Source organism: Sceloporus undulatus, chromosome 1 (genome assembly GCF_019175285.1).
Source record: "Sceloporus undulatus isolate JIND9_A2432 ecotype Alabama chromosome 1, SceUnd_v1.1, whole genome shotgun sequence".
NCBI lineage: Eukaryota > Metazoa > Chordata > Lepidosauria > Squamata > Phrynosomatidae > Sceloporus > Sceloporus undulatus.
This window is the reverse complement of record NC_056522.1, coordinates 288654176-288673125: the sequence shown is the minus strand read 5'-3', so window position 1 is coordinate 288673125 and position 18950 is coordinate 288654176. Positions and strand designations below refer to the sequence as shown.

The window sequence follows — 18950 nt, the reverse complement described above, 5'->3', positions numbered from 1 at the left end:
CTTGTACACTGCTATGATCTATTTGGAATAGCGGTTTATAAATAAAACGTATTATTATTATTATTATTATTATTATTATTATTATTATTATTAGAAGGCACACAGCAACACATATTTGATAAAAATCCTGCTTACTGGCTGGCTCTGTGTGGAAACATGTGCAGTGAAAACACTGAAGACAAAAATATTGTTGTCCCTATACCATGAGTGGGGAGATGTAAAGGGAGTCTTGCAGGTGGGGAAGGTTGAGAACTACTGTCTGAATGTATCAGTTCCCCCAAACCATCAATCTTGGTCTCATGACACCTGTATTCTGTAACAAGGCAAAGGAGTGTTTCCACAATGTCAGTGGATCTAGATCTGAGGTCCGAAACACACTGCAGAAATAATCCATTTGGAGACTGCTTGAACTGCCCTGGCTGTGCTGGCTGGGGAATTCTGGGAACTGTAGTTTTGTGAGACATTGAGCCTTCTCTGTCAGAGAGCTCTGGTTACAGCTGTCTCAGACTATTTCTGCAGAGTGTTTTGGACCTTAGTTCAAACCTTAAAGCAATGGTTCTCAACCGTTGGGCCTCCAGATGTTTTGGACTTCAGTTCCCAGAAGTCCCAGTCAGTATGCTCACTGGTCAGGGATTCTGGGAGTTGAAGTCTCAAAAACCTTAGAGGACCAAAGGTTGAAAACCACTGCCTTAAAGCGACCATCCAAAGTGTTGAATCCATCCCTCAAACGAGAATCTGTCAGGACCGACATAACAACAAGAATAGCCTTTTATTCCTTCCAGCCTCCGTTTTGAACTCCTTCCTTCCTTCTTTCCTTCCTTCCTTCCCTCTCTCTCTCTCCTTTAATTTTGCCAAACGTCGGGCAAAAGGGGACAAGAGACCCAGGAGCGGCTTTCACAACAGGCTGCCTTCCAAACTTTTGGACGTTGGGAGAAGAAGCGGTGAAACCTGAGACTTTGGAGGCGGAAGGGGGGGGGAGAGAGACCCGAGGGCCCCAAGCCAAGCTCCCAAAGCTGCCACTACTCCAGATGTAGGAGGAGGAGGAGGAGTACGGAGGAGAAGTTGGAGCAAACTCAAGGGCGACTTTAGACGGAGGGCTCCTCTTTAGACTCTGTGCCTTTTAAGAGGCAAAGGAAGAGGAGGGAAAACCGTGGGTAAAGGGGAAGAAAACTCCTCCTAAAGGTTTGCTCCTCTTCTGGTTATTGTTATTGTTTTATTTTTGTGTGCCTCTTTTCCTGTTCTCTCTGGGAAAGAGGAGCTTGGCGTCGGGCGACTCGAGGGCAAGCGAGGACTAGATTTTCGCTGCTTTTCTCCGGCTCTTCTCCGCAATGGATGCCCCCCGAAGAGAGATGGAGGGCGGGCCCCGGAGGACTTGATCCGCTCCCTCCTCCTGCGCCGGGGCTCCCTCTCTGCCCTCGCCTGGCCTGGCCCTCGGGAGGATGCTCCCCGCGGGGCTGCTGCTGGCCCTGGCGCTGGCCCTGGGGCCCTCGGGGGCTGGGGGCTACTTCGAGGGCCCTCTCTACCCGGAGATGTCCAACGGGACCCTGCACCACTACTTCGTGCCCGACGGCGACTACGAGGAGAACGACGACCCGGAGAAGTGCCAGCTGCTCTTCAGGGTGAGCGACCGCCCGCGCTGCTCGGCCTTCCCCCCGACGGAGGGGCTGCTGCTGGGCTCCCCGCTGCAGGCGCCGCCGGGGCTGACGCTGCGGGAGGAGCTGGCGGTGCTGGGGCGGCAGGTGGAGGACGCCGGGCGGGTGCTGGACGGGATCCGGCAGAGCATCTCCTACGACCTCGACGGCGAGGAGAGCTACGGCAAGTACCTCCGCAGGGAGGCCGCCCAGATCGGGGACGCCTACGCCAACTCCGACCAGGCCCTCGGGGAGCTGGAGCACAAGTTCCGCCAGGGCCAGCGGGACGAGGAGGAGGAGGAGAACGGAGAGGGGGCCGGGACCAGGGGGGCAGGCGGCGGTGGAGGCAGTCCCCGTCGGGGCCGCCTGGGCGAGGAGGTGCTGGGACGGCTGCTCCACGCCCGCGCCCTCCTGCAGGAGACCCTGGCCCTCTCCGCCGGGCTCCGAGACAAGTACGACCTCCTGGCCCTCACCGTCCGCAGCCACGGGGCCCGACTCAGCCGCCTCCAGAGCCAGCACCTCCCGCGCTGAGGGCCAGCCCCAGGGCACACTGCCACCCCCCCCGACGGACACTGACCCACCCGCCCACTGTCCACAGGGGGCCCAAGGGGAGACTGACCCACCCATGGGCCACACAGACTGCCCACCGATGGCACACGCGGTGCCCAAGCGGGACACTGACCCCCCGACGGCCCCACTGTCCACAGGGCGCCCAACGGGGGTCACTAGCGCACCCACCGACGGCCCACAGCTCCCTAGACCTACCCGCCTACAGTCCACTGGGTTCCCATGGGGGGCACCAGCATACCCACTGACAGTTCAGGGTGCCTAAAGGGGGAACACCTAGTCACCCATAGTCCACAGAATATCCACTGACAGCCCACAGTGTGCCCAAGGGGGTCCACTCGCCCCACAGTCCACAGGGTGCCCAACGCACCCCACAATCCACCCCCCACCCCCCGGCAGTCCACAGACTCAGGCACTGATGGCCCACAGGATGCCCAAGGGGTTCGCTAACCCATCCACTGACGGGACTCAGATTCGCCCACCATCAGTCCACAGAAACCCCCCCCCTCCTACTGAGGGTCCACTGGGTGCCCAAAAGGAGCATCCCCCAACCCACCCACTGAGGGTCTACAGACTCATCCAGCTAAGGTTCAGGGTGGCCAGGTGTGTCCTCACTGCAAAGGAGGCAAAATGGAGGGCATCCAGAAAGAAAGAAAGAAAGAAAGCATGAAGGACCTGAACAAAGCAAAGCTATAAAAACACTCAGAGAAATATGACATTCAGGCATCTTGGTCCTGCTTGAAATGGAGAACATTTTGGAATTCCTCCTGGATGGAAGGCTGAAATGGAGGACATGTCCTGGAAAAGGAGGACCTTTGGTCACCCTGCACCAGCCGCCCACTGCTCTCCTGTCCTCTCAAGGAAGCCTCCTCAGGCACAAATTGGAACAAGCTGCCCACTCTTGGCCCTCCAGTGGTCTGCACTCCTTGGTTCCTGATCCTTTCAAGAAGGTTGTGTTAGTAAATAGCTAGCCTAGGGTAATTAATGGTTTGGGCATTGAACTGGGTTCAAATCCTGACTTGGCTATGGAAAGCCATTGCATAACCTTGGGCATGTCACACTCTCACAGCCTCAGAGGATGGCAGTGGCAAGCCCCTACCCTCTGAAGAAACTTGCCAAGAAACCCTATTATGGCCTTAGGGTCACCATAAGTCAGAAATGACTTGAAGATGCATAGCAACAACAACAAGCTGGGTGAGCCCATGCCTCTCCCCAGATTTTTGGGGGGGGGGGGGCTGTTAAAAGACAACTAACTGGAAATAAACTCATTTATCTTTTCTCCCCCCAAAACCTACAACCTTGAAGGCTGTCCTGTCCTGGTATCAGTCTGTACTTGGCTTATTCTTGCTTTTTTAAAGAACATGGAAAGAAAAAGACAAACTCTGGGTGCTACTTTTCAACCATGCAAAATCCAACAGGTGATGACTATATCTGGGAGAAAGGCATCCTATCAGTAAAAAGAAATCTATCTTGGCCACTGCTGTTGAAGCCACACAAATTCCACAGCAGGAAGATGGTGTCAGCCTTGGTTTACTGGGTCCTTCCTCTGCTTTGAACATAAAGTATATGAGGATGTGGGGGGAGAATTAGAGAAAAAGGTGACCTTTTAAAGGTTGCAGTCCTATACTGCAGGGCAGGAATGTGTAGCCCTCCAGATGTTGTTGGACTACATTGCCCATCGCCTCTATATAGCCAATAAGGAGGGGAGTTATAATCCAGTAACTGCTGGAAGGTCTACACATTCCTCAGTGTTTACCTGACAGCCCACAGTGTGCCCAAGGGAGTGCCCAAGGGAGTACCAGTGTGCCCAAGGGAGTACCCTGGGAGTACCATTGAACTCAGTGAGGCTTCTTGGGTGGATGAGTATCTGATTTATATTGCATACTACTAAAGGCCTGGGGCATTGTTCATTTTTATGCCCATTTTCTAGATGTGCTTACAGAGGCTGAGGGGGGTGATATGTCAACAGCTGCTGAAACCCATCCCGTTGACAGCCCAATGTGGCCTGGGGCCAGATAAATGGGAAACACCTTTTTCAAAAAAAAGTCTTATTACTAGCAAGCACATTAATATCATCAATGAATACATACTTGTCATTTGCCAAGCTATACAATAGCTCCTGGTCATAGGAGAGTTAGGCACACTTCGGCCTACTGAATTAACTTTATGCTGGATTGTGGTCAATAATTCTGGGAAATGAGTTGTAGCAGCCAAGAGAAAAAAGACTTGCTAACAGCTTTTGGAACTTGCTCCCTTCTCCATTCCCATTACAGTTAAGTGGAACCTCTAAGATGATTCAGCATTGCCAAAAATATGTAATTATTAATAATTTATATGAATTTGTTTTGTTCTCATTCACAATAAACTGGTGAATTTGGCCATTGTTTGTTCCAAATTGTATTTGAGGGGCTGAATCTGGAGTGATTTATCCCTGTCTTTCAGTGACTTCTGATAACTGACAAGGAACTTTTGTATCCTGACCAGTGATGTGAGAATGAAATCAAGGAATGGTAGTTATTGTTATTTAATTATATGGGGCCTCAAGAGAAGCAAAAGGGTAACACTTTCCATCTGTTTAGTGTGTGTTTATTGGGGAAGTGGGAATTCACTCACTACTTACACGTTGTCTGGAACAAGAGAATAGTAGCTAGGAACTTGGTAAGGTCCAAGGAATGTTCCATACAAGCCTGTAAGAAAATGCCTCCCCTTTCTTCCAGATTTTTTCCCTCCAGAATCACAGTCATCAATGGGACTGATGGGAAGGCTCTTCATCTTATTTAAAATGCCTGTTTTTAATAGAACATGCATTTTTATTTAACTGTGGAGTTACCTACAGTCATAGCTTTGTACATTTTACCACCTCAGTGCCTTCATTCAGCTTTTGAGTTGCTCCAGACTTCACAATTGAGGATGTGCTGGGACTATAAGTATTTTGATATTGAGGGATCTGCTGCATGATCCAGAGGGATTTGTATCATGGGTTTTTAAAAAAAAAAAATAAGGGAAAGTCTTGCAGATATGAAACCCTGAGGCTCTGAGTAAAACAGTGCTAGACTTCCCCCACCTTCCCACCGCAAGAATTGTTTTAAATGCTGTAAAGGGATTTAGTATAGTTGGAAGCTACTGTTGAGTGTCACTTGGCTCCTTCCAAGATATAAATTTCCTGCCCACTGGAAGAGGGCCTAGCTGGATTGCCAGCAGCAACCAGAGATTGCAGTTGGACCTATTTTTCCCTTCAGTCTAGGACTGCCGGATCTAAAATTTAAAAGGAAAGGATACTTTATGGCTGTGGTGCCCATTGATCTCAGTTCTATTACAGCTGCGGCATTTTTAAAATTACATTTGTGGATGTAATGGCTAGTGTATCTTCCTTAGAAAGAAATAAAAAACAACAGCAGAAGTTTCTGGCAAGGATAATCCATGGCCAGAACAATACCCAAGACCTTTAATACAAAGTCGGAAGGAATCTAGGTGTTATTGTATTTCCCTAGACAGCATAGCTAATGGTGAAGAGTGCTGGAAGTTGTAATTGAACAAGATCTGGTCAACTATAGCCGACCATGCTTTAGGACCTTGATGGAATGGTGATAGTCAGATTCCCAGTCTGTGAAACCTGTTGTTTGCTTTCATTGCACTAGACATCCCATGCCCAGATAAAGAATTGCTCTGCCTTGGACCCTGAATTAAAAACAGACCAGGCAAAACAAAATGCATTCCGGACAGTGGAGGGAATTGTTCTGCCTTCCAGAAGTTGGATTGCAACTCCCAGCATCCCTACCTGCCATAACCAATGGTGATGAATGATTACAGTTATAGTCCAATAATATAGTGAGGAAAGGGGAAGAATCCCAAGATACTCTAACCAGAAAACTTCTCTCCCTGTTCTAATTTGCAGTTGCCTGCAGCCAAGAGAAAGATAAGCTCTCAACAGTAGGTTGTTTCCAGGAGGCACCAGATTTTCTTACACCTACATTGCTATAAAACTGTTTTCCTTTGTAACCTGTATCATTGCCACCCTTTAGCTGCTTTCCTGCAGCATTAATGCTTCTGTTTTGTAAATGCTTTCACTGTCACATAACTAGGTTAAACAATAAGGTGTTTCTGCTGTTTCATGGCTGTGTTGCGGTTCTACCGAGCTGAAATATTTGGACATGCTACAACCAGTAGTAAGAAAGTTAAGGCTGCAAGCCCTATGCTTGCTTACTTTTGGTTAAAATCCAATCTGCACTCTGTACTCATTATTTCTGAATAAGCATCCATAGCTCTAAATCTTATACCCCACAGTCTTCTCTCCTGAGAACATCACAGTGCTTGTTTTTTCTAACATCTTATCTTCCTCCTACTGTTAGGATCGGAAACATGTGGCCCTCCAGGTATTGCAGACTACAATCCCAATAATCCGTTACCATTAGCCAGCTGGTTGGAGTTGATGGAAGTTGCAGACCAAAACAACCAGAGGCCAAACTTTGGTCATCCTTGTACAAGTACCTTGCATTGTTACCCTTGACTTGTTCAGCTGGTTGTTTTTTAAATGACTGGTGCATTCAGTATCAAGGTATTGTAAAATCTTTTGAACATCAGATAGACCATTGACATCATAATCAATTCCCAGTGAGGTTTATTTCTGAAGAGGCATGTATAACATGGTTCTGTAAAGCAACCTGTTCTGTATTTCTGTAATAGATTTATTTTTTCTTCCGTCATTACCCAATGGAGTGTAATTAACTTATATAGTTCAGTACTATGCAAGTTAATTACTGTCCATTGGGTAATGATGGAAGAAAAAATAATTTCTGAACTTTGTCATGATTGCGCTGGGGGTATTTCAAGGATGACCACAAAAGGCCTTGTTTGCCCCTTTTGGGAAGAAGGCTAGGAATGTCTATTGGCATTATTTGTGCTTGGCATAGTGAATGTGTGCAGGTTCTGCCTTGTTCATTATATATCAGTCTGCATGAAACTTCTAGGAGTGTTCCAACAATGGTTTCTCATGTACCAACATCTTTCTGTTTAAACAGCAATCATTGAACCCATCAAATAACTTTTCAAATTTGTAGATATGTAAAAAAGTAATTGCTGGAGCATCTTCCTATTCTAGCTGTACTTATTTGTGAGAATGACTTCCATTTTTGAGAAAGTGCCTTTTTTATCCTTAGCTGTTCCTGTTCTTTCAAGAAAACATGATTCTTAGTAAAAAAAATTAAGATATCAGCAACCATAAAAACAATTTTTAGTAATAGTGGACGACTCAGAGGCAGGCTTAATTTTGTTCTATTTTAATTGAATTTTAGTTAAGAGATATATGTTACAACCCAGCCAAAGGTAAACATGTTGAAGCCCTATTTGTTTCACTGGAATTGTCTGATTCCATTTTCATTTTCTAAAATTGTCACAACAATGCCAAGACTGAAAATCATCTTGGCTGAAATTTATTAATATGAAGCATGGCCATCTTGAATGTTATCAATTCTATGATAACACATCTTTTGAGTGTCCACTGTCAGAGTTTGCTTTTCATATGGTATTTATTAAGTTTACTTTTTTGTTTACTATTTCTTGAAATTGTATGCAACAAATATGAGGTTGAAATCTAGAAGTATTAATTTAAGCATTGTGATGTTTGCAACCGTTTGTATATCATTGTGTATCTTTAATTGCAGGTCATGTATTCTTACCAGTATTCTTATGGCTTTCTCTTGATTTTTCCACCCACTTAAGACAAAAATCACTTCTCAATGTTAATTCAGCAAATATACATGAATCAACCATGCAATCTTGGATTAACATCCAGGTGTATACATGGTGGACTATATTGGTCCTAGTTGTCTTTTGATTTGTCCCCCTGATCAGATATGGATTTTGGGATTGGCTCACTTTCAGTATGATATGCTGTTTGCTTCAACCAGCATTCTTCAACTGGAATGGGCTTTAACTGTTACTTGCAGTTGTTCAATTTCTGTTGTTGTTTTTAACTGTTCAATCAAATATTTAACACTGTGATATTTTTAAATGGAGAATGTACTTTTTTATAGCATGCCTGTATGTCTCTGTGATGTAAGCTATCATTCAGGACAGAGTTCAGAACAGTGTTTCTGCAAGAATAATAGTTGTGTAGAACAGGGAATTCTAGCAGGTGCTGTTGCATGACAAGTTATATCTCCTGAAATGTTCCCTTTTGCACAACTATTAAAGATGCAATAGGCCTATCCTCTTTTGCATCTGTTCATTCTGCCAGCAATACCATGTTAATGTACTTTGAATTGCACCCAAAACCTAGTTAAAATAAGTCTTTTGTAACACACCAATAATGTTATTTCCATACTTTTGCTAGCTTTTGTTTTATAAAATCATTTGTGTTTCTTTGACAATAGCAAAAGAGCATGATGGGAAGTGTGCTCCCCCCTTTTTAATTATGTTTCCTATTTAATTCTAAACTGAGGATAATTTGAATTTATCTGTTGCAGGAGGGAAATGTGTGTTTATATTGTCTTAATAAATATTTAAAGAAAACAAGTTGCACTCCTGATTCATGAATCATTTTAATTTTAATCACACTGTTTTGAAAGATTTTATCATTATTATTTTGACAGCACCGCAAGGACCTGAATTATCTATAAAGGGATTGCCATCAGTTACAGAACAGTATAAGTTAAATGTTTCCAAACCAAGATTTGTTTTTCTTTAAAGTAATATTTTAAAAGCACAGAGCTTGATACTGCTAAAATTCATAAGCACCAATGGGAGAGGTTCCTACCTCTTCATAAGTAATTTTGGTGGCCATATAGAAATGTAAAATGAGCTAATAGCTGTATAGAAGAGGGAATTTCAGCAGGGATAAATGGCACACCATTTCTTCATGAAGTCCACCTTATAAATGCATGGTTTTTAAAGATACCCCCCCCCCCCCAATCCTTGTGGATCCTCTGGACATGACAGCATTGTAATAGTGTAGAGACATGTAATTCATGCCTTATCATTCTTTTGTATTGTCTTAGAAATTGATTCCACTCCATCTTGGTGGAGGGCTGTGGGGGTAACTGTGAATGTTGTCCTATGACCTATGCTACTGTAGTCTGTGGAGAAGAAACAAAGTGAAACTAGGGAGCATCCAGTGAAGGAAAACATTTGTGATACAGTGCTCAAGAAGGGGAGATTTGTTCCCATACACACTCCAGTATACATGGACAGATTACACCTGGGAAAATGTAGACCCCTACAGAAGAAAGTACCCTGAGAATAACAATAACACCCCAAAGGCAGTTGCCGCTATTGCAAAACCTACTCTTTTGGTCAGAGTGGGGAACCTGCAGACTCCAGATTATGAGATTGTAACTCCCATGATCCCTGGTCATTTGCCATGCTAGCTGAGAGGGAACTGAAGTCCATCAGCATCTGGAGGGTTCCTAGTTCCCTCATCCTGCTTCAGACACATATGGGATACTGAACATTTGGGCTAGATTATGGAAATCATGACTATAATGAATTTGACTGCATGCCATGTGACCTCATATATCATTTATCAAACCATGTGACCTCATTTCTCTCAGGCACAAACCTATATCCTTGGAAGTAAAGTAAAATTCAAATTCAAAGACATAGCCGTATTAGTCTGGACGTATCAGTATGCAAAGGGATATCATAGCATCTTTGACACTGAGAGAAAGAAGCTTGTAGTATAAACTTTCATAAACTGACCCTACATAAGCATCTGCATCAAATTTGTTACAATATCCCTTTCCATAATATATCCTTGGAAGTAAGACAAGAGATGTCTTGCATTATTATCTGTATGTGAGTGACAGATCTAAATCTGAACTAATCAGCTGCTGTACCCAAGCAATACTCCTTTCTGTACTGTTCTTGACCACTGTACCTCACACGTATTAGAGTATATTATATTTTTCACTTTATCTTTTTTCAGTATCCTACAATCAGAGTTGAAAGAGACCACAAGGACCATCCAGTCCATCCCCAGAAACACAGAATCAAAGGACCCCAACAGATGGCCATCCAGCCTCTATTTAAAGACCTCCAAAGATGGAGACTTCAGCATTCTCTGAGGGAGTGTGTTCCACTATTGAACAGCCCTTACTGTCAGGAAGTTCCTCCTAATGTTGAAGTGGAATCTCTTTTCCTGTAGTTTGAATCCATTGTTTCGGGTCCTATTCTCTGGAGCAGCAGAAAACAAACCTGCTCCATCTTCAGTTACTCCCACAGCCTTTCAAATCTTTAAACAGAGCTATTCTTCACTTCTTAACCAACTCTTCTCCAGGCTAAACAGACCCATTTCCCTAAGTCTCTCCTCATAAGGCATGGTTTCCAGACCCTTCACCATTTTGGTCGCCCACCTCTGCATGCGCTCCAGCTTGTCAACATCCTTTTTTAATTGTAATGCCCAGAGCTAACACAATATTCTAAGGGAGGCCTGACCAAAGCAGAATAGATTGGATCATGAGACTCATTAATGAATTTGATTGCATGCAATATGACCTCATTTATCAAGGTTCTAATATACTATATTAAAATAATCTCAATCTAAAGTAAGGTAGTTTGTACCAACATTCATTAAAATTATTCAGCAACTCCATTACAATCTGAAGAAAGCTGTCTTTTTGCATATGATTGCAGATGTCATGGAATCATAGAGTGGGAAGAGGCTTCATAGGCCCATGAGTCCCACCCCACCCCTCAGGTACGTAGCCAGGATTTTGGGAAGGGCAAGGTCCAGATTATAATGAGGTTTGGGCACGGCGGTGCAGCAGCACACACCATTCATTGTATCTAACGGAAGGGGGTCTGGATCCCACGGACACCCCCCCCCGCTACATCCCTGCACCCCTGGTCAATGCAGAAAATGCAACTAGGGCATCCCCAGCAGGTAGCTGTCCAGTCTCTTTTTTGAAGACGTCCAAAGAAAGAACTTCTGTAGGTAACTGGTTCCATTGTCGAACAGCTCTTACTATCAAGTTCCTTCTAATGTTCAATCCGACTCTACCCTCCTGGAACTTAAAACCATTAGACTTCTGTCCTCTGAGAAGAGAACAAACCTGTACTCTCCTCGCTGTGGCAGATCTTTAGAAATTTTTAAAGACACAGTCTTGCCACTCTTCAGTTTACTCTCCACTAGGATGAACAGGCCCAACACCCTTAACCTTTTCTTGTATGTTTGTTCCCCATTTCTCTTGTCATTCTTGTTGCCCTTCTCTGCACTTTCATCCAATTTGTCTCTATATATTATATAGGTACCCAGAAGTGAACTAAGTACTTCAGATGAGGCCTGACTAATGCAGACTGTAGTGGGACTATTCCTTTGCTTGTCTTGGGAACTGGTTCTATTAATGCAGATTAAAATTTTATTTGCCATGTTTGCAGCAGTATGACACTGCTGGATCATATTCAATTTACAATCAACAATACTTGCAGGGTCCTTTTATATCTGGGGCTTTTAAAAATAAATAAATAAAAAGAGTACAGGGCAGGACCTTTCTTCCGAAATGCAGTGCTAAAACAAGAGTACTAGTTTATTTAAGAGTCTGGCTAAACTATAACCTGTGAATTTTGTTAAAATAAAATATTTAAATTTTGGCTTCAATTCATTTTATCGTTTGCTTAAAGATAAAACAGAAATTTATTCAGATCTTACAGAAAGCCACAATCTTACTGAAAACACAATCCAGCCAAACTGAAGTGCTTTAAAGTCTTGTTCATTTGGAAAAAAATTTAAGTGCATGCATAACTCTCCCATGCCATGGGTGATCACCATTTCGGTTTACCACTGAAAAGTGGGGTGGCAGAGGAATAACTGGGACTCTCTTGCCAAACTGGGACAGTTAGAGGGTATGCTATTCAGGATACTCAGTGAAAAAGTCTTAGGAATAAAGGAAAACAAGAGAAGTAGTCAGGATGATTGTACTAGTTCCAGTGTAGATAAGAAGTGCCCTCTCCTGCCCACCAGCTTGGTTTGTTCTCTCTTGGGGAAATGGGAAGGGAACTACATCTCTTAATATCTCACTACAAATCCCAAGAATTGAGCAATGGCAATTAAGGCAGTGTAAAACTGCATTTATTTGGCAGTGTAGATGCAGCCTTAGACTTACTTCAGGATATCTTTTGACTCTAAATTGAGGCAGACCTGAGTGGATCAGGCCCTTTAGATCAATGCAGTAGGAGAAAGCTCTCTGTCAGAGAATTCAGTACACCTTACCAAACTGAGATCCCAAAATTTCAGATAATTAAAGTTGTATCAAATCATGCTTTCTAGCCCTAAAAAGATTCTTACTCATTCCTGGTTATCAGATAAGTGTTCTTTACAAGCTTGGACTATAAAGTCTTAAAAGCAAATCATTTTTTTAAAAGTATGTTATTATTACATATCCTTTTACTCTTCGGAGCTTTTTTGGCTCAATAAAGCACTTTAATTCCAAGTTTTATATGGAAACCTTATCTTTATTTTAACACTCCTTAACAATCTTTCATTTAGCTTTTCCCATGACATTTAATTCATGTCAACCTTTCAGTTATCTAAAGAGTGTTGTCAGCCTGAAATAGCAACTATGATTACGAACAATTGTGCATTATTTCTAAAGTATGGCAGAACTCTGCTGGTTTTTTTTTTAAAAAAACCATGAATATCTTGCGGTGCCTGTAGACAGTAAAAGAAATTTATTTCTTCCTCCTATTTCTGTACTTTGATCTTTTCTCAACCAAAGGAAAAGAAAATTGTGCACAGATTTTATTTCGTGAAACATAAATATGCCTAACCTAAAGGGAAAAGAACACACCAGACACAATAATTTTCCGCACTACTTCCCATTACAAAAAACCTGTATCGGTTATGTTGTTGTTGTTGTGTGACTTCAAGTCATCTCTAACTTATGGGGACTCTAAGGCAAACCTTAGGTTTTCTTGGCAAGATTTGTTCAGAGGGGGCTTGCCTCTGAGACAGTGTGATTTGCCCAAAATCACCCAGTGGATTTCATGGGATTTGAACCCTGGTCGCCAGAGTTGTAATCCATCACTCAAACCACTACACCACATCAGCTCCATCCATGCTAATTTAAACTCTGTTGCCTCGCTGATTTTAAGAGAAGAGTTTTAAGAACCTGCTCAGTTTTCCCAGGGAAATCGATAGGGTTAAATTAGCAATTAGATTTCCTCTCCATGGCCATAGAGCAGTGATGGCAAACTTTTTAGAGACTGAGTGCCCAAACTCAGTGGTGTCACCCAGTGCTGGGGGGCGAGATGTCTCCCTTCTGGGGGCGGACTTTCCAGGGAGAAAACTCAAGGCACACTCTTTCAACCTCAGGATACCAATAGCAAACCCCCCTCTGACTAAACTTGCCAAGAAAACTCCATGATACAGGGTGCCTGTGCGCAGGCTCACCATATGCAGACTCAAGATCATGTGGACAGCAAGCCCTTGTCGTCTTAATAGCATGTACACCCATGGCACATGCAGCATGCAGTGTGCAGAAGCACACCATCATTAAAACCAATGGGACTTGAAGTACTGTGGTATTTCCCTTATGGGGGGGGGGGCAGAATGGATCCCCTGCATAAAACAAGGGTCCACTGCAGTTTCACCTTAGGGTCACCGTAAGTCAGAAACAATTTGAAGGCACCACACACACAAGTCATGCTCTCTCAGCCTCAGGGGATGACAATGGAAATCCCTGTCTGATGAAGCTTGCCCCACATGATAGTTTCACTTTAGGATTACCAGAAACCGGTGCTCTGAAAAGAGGGAAGGTGCTCTGGGCCCATAAGTTGGAAATGACTTGGAAGCACACAACAACATCAAGCATAATAAAGCACAGAAGGCACAGCACAAGAGCAAAGAGAGACAGCAATTTGGGCATGTGACTCTGGAAACCAGGACTTGAATCCCAGCTCAGCCATAAAACCCTCTGGGAGACCTTGAGCAAGTCACACTCTCTTAGCCTCAGAGAAAGGCAATAGCAGAAATGCCCTCTGAAGAGATCTTGCCAGGAAAACCCCATGATAGGTTACCATGAGTTGGAAACAACTTGGAGAAGGCTTCGGGGGCAGAGTCTGGAGCCCCATCAGCTGGAGGGAACTGGGGCCAGGGCTTGAGTCTCAGGGCCTCTATCCCCAGGCCTAACATCCAGAACGTAGTCTCTGGGCTCTGAGACTCAAGTCCATGCACTGGTGCTGGCGCTGGCGTCCTCTGGCCAACAGGGCTCTGTAGGCAAGCACTGACCCTGAAGCCAAGACTCATTGGCCGGAGGGAGCCAGCACCAGTGCTAGTGCCAGGACAGGGACTTGAGTCTTGGAACCCAGAGACTCCATTTTGTGTGCCATAGGTTGGCTATCACTGTCATAGAGAGTCCATTGACTCCATGGAAAGCTCCCTCCATCTAAGCACTGAAGTTTGTCCTTCAAAGAACAGCAGAGGAAGGGTTTGGGAGGTGTGGAATGGTGGGATGAGGGAGCTCTACACAGCCCACACCCTGTGAGGTTTACACCAAACCGGGAGCTAGCACAAAGATTTTCCTTCTCATTAGTTAGCAGCAATCAAAGCGGAGACAAGCTCCACATACTAAAAGATGGTCAAATGTTTATTAGTGTTTTAAAAGCCCAATGCATTTCAGCCACACTAGAGAGATTGCATCATATGTCCCTATGTCCCATCAAGACATATAATTGGTTGTGCCTTCCCAAGATCATCTGAAATATGTATATATACAGAAATGCTGCAGTGTCTGTTCCCTCTATCTCTATGGTCCTCTATGAGCCAGATAATTCTTTTGAAGGTGATGTATAACTTTGTTTAGAACTATATGAATATTTTTGTATCACAATTTGATGAGTGTTCTTCTATCTTTTTATATGTTATATCTTAAGTGCATTTATCTATGTTTTCAGCCCCTGAGGAAGGCCTCATGTGGCCAAAATGTGTTGGGTTTTTTAAACACTAATAAACAGTTGACCATCTTTTAGCACATGTAGCTTGTCTCTTCTTTCTTTGCTGCTTGGCTATGTGCTTTCAGTTCCTTACCTATAATATCCTCCTTATTAGTTAAACAGCACACACACACAGGAACAGCAATGTCTGCTGCTCCTCTCTCCCTGCAAGGATTCAGGTGGGTGTTGTATGGATCAAACACTCTAGTTTTATAGTCTTTGGACTTCATATCCTTGACCTATCCTGATTTATTTGATAGGGACAGCCTTGATTAATCTTCTGCAATCTCACCTTTCCAGCTGCTTTTAAAGTATCCCAGTTACTCTGTCCTCCTCCCACCTTCCCCCTTTGTCCTCCACCTACTTCAATTGCTGCAAACTGATTTCAATGTTTAATCATAGATCTGGGAATTCTTTATTTCTATTTCCTCATTATCTAGATTGAATTTGTGTATTTCTTCTGTGGTTATTGTTTTTGTTTTCTTTATGTTCAGTATCAGACCTGCCTTTGCATTTTGATCTTTGTCCTTCCTTATTAAATGTTCCAATTCCTGAATGTCTTCTGCCAATATTATGGTGAAACAATTATCCATGACAGAATACAATCTCATTTACTTTCAAGGATTCATCTTGAGCAAATCTTAGCAGTATTAATAATGTGTAAGCACGTACCTCCTAGCCTTATGAAAATCAGCATTTTAAGGTGACATGTCAGGGATTAACAGGAACCCTTCCTGAATAGCATGAATAGCTGCCTAATTTGTGGCTCTAATTTGGCTCTTTTATTTTCTTCCAATGCCCACTTAGTGTATTGGTCATTCAATCTGAATACACCCTACTGCTTGTCATCAGGTATCTCTAATGTACTAACAGGGTGATTCCTGTTATGGTCATTCTTTGTGAATTTTGTTTACATTCTTTAGAGGAACATCTGGGATTCCTTCCAGACTTGAAATCTAAACAAGCATTTCCCTTCTTTTATTACAAGACAGAAAATGTCAGGCTCTATATTCTATATAAACCTCTATATTCTATAATAAAAAACTATGTTTCTAATAGATTACATGGCCTTATTTAATGATATAAAAACATTTTGGAGGCATATGCACAGGCTGAGGAGTTGCCAACTGTAATCTGGCCTGTAACAAGGTGACATTTATCCTCTTAAGTCACATAATATGTTTTTTTTTTCTCTTCAGTTTTGGTATTGGAATACATTCTGTAATTTTTTAACTTTAATTTTTCTTTGCAATCGTAGAATTTTGTTCAAGATGTTGTTGTTTGTTTTATCTTGCCATTTTCTACACTCTTTGACTGTATTAATTGGGAAAAAAACATTGCTTTTTAGAAGAGACATGAAACAAAAAGTCATCAAGTTGGACCAGCTACTCTTCTTGAGCCTCAGCTACCTCATGATTATGATGATATACTGATAAGAAAGAGAGTGGTGAAGACACGGAGCTGAAGATGGCTTGGACCCATCTCAGTAGAGAACATGGGATAAAATAACCTTGAGCTGAAGTACTCCAGCTTAATGGGGCTGCAATAATGGTCACCCTGAGGCTGGATGGAATAAGTAAGACAATATAATGGTACATGCTGTAAAATGATATTGTGATTGTTAACAAAAAGAATTAAAAACATGTAACACACCATAAAGGAAATGGGTTCCAGATTTTCATTACACATTACTTTTGGATATTTCTGCTTTAAAGTTCCATTTTTATAGGCTTTCAGAAAACAGACGGATAATGGTAATGAGTCATACTTTTGTGAGTTATTATGTCATCTAGAAGGGTAGTGTGCTTTATTTCAGTTGGACAAAATTCTTTTCTACTTGATCTTATGCACCACCTATTATACATTTCATAAGATACATCAGTCAAGCAAACACTGCTGATTACGTTGCTTGCAGAGGGAATAATTGTGTTTCAGAATTATACCTGCAGCTGCAAAAATGTTTCTAGCTCAGTTATCTATCTTCACACCATTCTTCTTTTTGACAGATTTTAATATTACACACATGTATGTATAGTGGAGCCCTTGTTGTCTGCTGCAGTTTGGTTCCAGTACTTAACCACCACTATGGATTCCAAAATATGTAAATGCTCTAGGAGCACAGTGAAATAATTTCCTTATATATATAAAAAAAACAAAATCAAGGTTTGCTTTTTGGAATTTTTTGGGGGGAGGGGGAATATTTTCAAGAGATGGATGGTTGAATCTGTGGTTGCAGAGGGCTGACTATACATATCTTAAATCCAATTGCTAGTCCCAACTAAAGTAGGCCCATTGAATCAATGTGATTTACATATGTCGATTTACCATTCAGTAGTGATTCAATGGGTCTAATCCAGTTGGACTAGCAACTAAATTTAGGCCATGGCATTTATTTTCTTAATTTTCTGTCTAAAATGCAGATATACCGCAGTTAACAAAGCAGATGTATTCCTGGTCATTATTTATTTAACAGAAAATTTGGCACCAGAGGCAGAAATAACAAGAAAAGAGTAGGGATAGTTTCCTGCACAGACACTAAAGACATTCAACACATATATTCAAAATTCACACTATGCACATACAAATTGAAACAACCAGGTCTCAGGTAAATCTTGCATAAGTGAACAAAAATATTTTGAACTTTCTAATCCAGAGACCGAGAGCCAGTATGGCACAATGACTTGAGAGTTGACTTATGAGTCTGGGGACCAGGGTTAGATTCCCAGCTTGTCCATGAAACCCTCTGGGTGACCTTGGGTGAGTCACATGCTCTCAGCCTCAGAGAAAGGTAATAGTAAAGCTCCTCTGAACAAATCTTGCCAAGAAAACCACATGCTACCTTGGGTACCTTTCGGGAGAAAGGCAGCATACAAATGAAATAAATAAATAAATGTGGCCTTAGGGTTGCTATAAATTGGAAACAACTTGAAATCTTCTTCCAAAATGGGATAGATGACTTTTTCTTTCACCAGGCTCCCCTATTCTCAGGATTTCAATTTTTAGTGGCCAGAATTAGAGGTCTAATATTCTTTAAAATGATGGGAGTAGCTTATGGGGCAGGTTTATTTATGTTTCCCTTGTCTCTCTTTTGCACTTCACACATGCTCAGTAAGGGATTCCAGAGGTAGCAGTTGTTTACCTTGCCCAGGTAAGCAGGCACAAATCTCTTCACTAAGAACAGCTAGAGGAGAATGCCATTCTTTCCTAGCTTTAGTGTTTACTACAGACACACTGCTGCAACCCAGCCCTTCTGTTTTTTCAGCTTTCCTTCACCATCTTCCCAAAGCCAACACTACTAAAAATCTTTCAGCTAGACAGAGGAAAAGGGCAAAAAGAAAACTGGGGGCCTAAAACATCTATATCAAAAGGAGCTTCTTTGTCAGAGGCTTTGTTAAAAGAGGCATGCTTGAATTAACCATACAGCAGGCCCTTAGGATCTGCTCGGATTTGGTTCCAGTACAGATGGACAGACATGTGGATACCAAAGGCTCATTATATACAACGGCAAAGTAAAATGGTGTCTCTTATATAAAATAGCAAAATCAAGGTTTGCTTTTTGGATGCATGTGTGCGTGCATGTGTGAGAATAGTTTTGAATCATGTAGGTTGAATCTGTGGAAACATTCAAATAGCGCAATGACAAAGAATTCCCTTATATCAAAATATACTGTGTATAACAATGTGATACACTGTGCAAATTTGCATGGAAAAGAGAAAATATCTTAATATCCAAATGTTTTTCGACATCTTCCTCAGTGGTAAAGCAAAGCAAAAAAAAAAAAAAAATGGGAATGTAGTAAAATGAGTTAGTAGATAATTCATATATGA

General features: G+C 42.5%; 1 protein-coding gene across 1 annotated transcript; it reads left to right on the top strand.

The window, feature by feature from the left end:
• The first annotated feature begins 1054 nt into the window (after nucleotides 1-1054).
• FIBIN (fin bud initiation factor homolog) lies at nucleotides 1055-3608 on the top strand. Its single transcript, XM_042446880.1, has one exon. The coding sequence runs from the start codon at nucleotides 1440-1442 to the stop codon at nucleotides 2160-2162; it is 723 nt and encodes a 240-aa protein (XP_042302814.1). The 5' UTR covers nucleotides 1055-1439; the 3' UTR covers nucleotides 2163-3608.
• The last annotated feature ends 15342 nt before the right edge of the window (nucleotides 3609-18950 follow it).

What these genes read in the sequence shown, in the direction of transcription:
- FIBIN (XM_042446880.1), top strand. Translation starts at nt 1,440, where the DNA reads ATGCTCCCCGCGGGGCTGCTGCTGGCCCTGGCGCTGGCCCTGGGGCCC.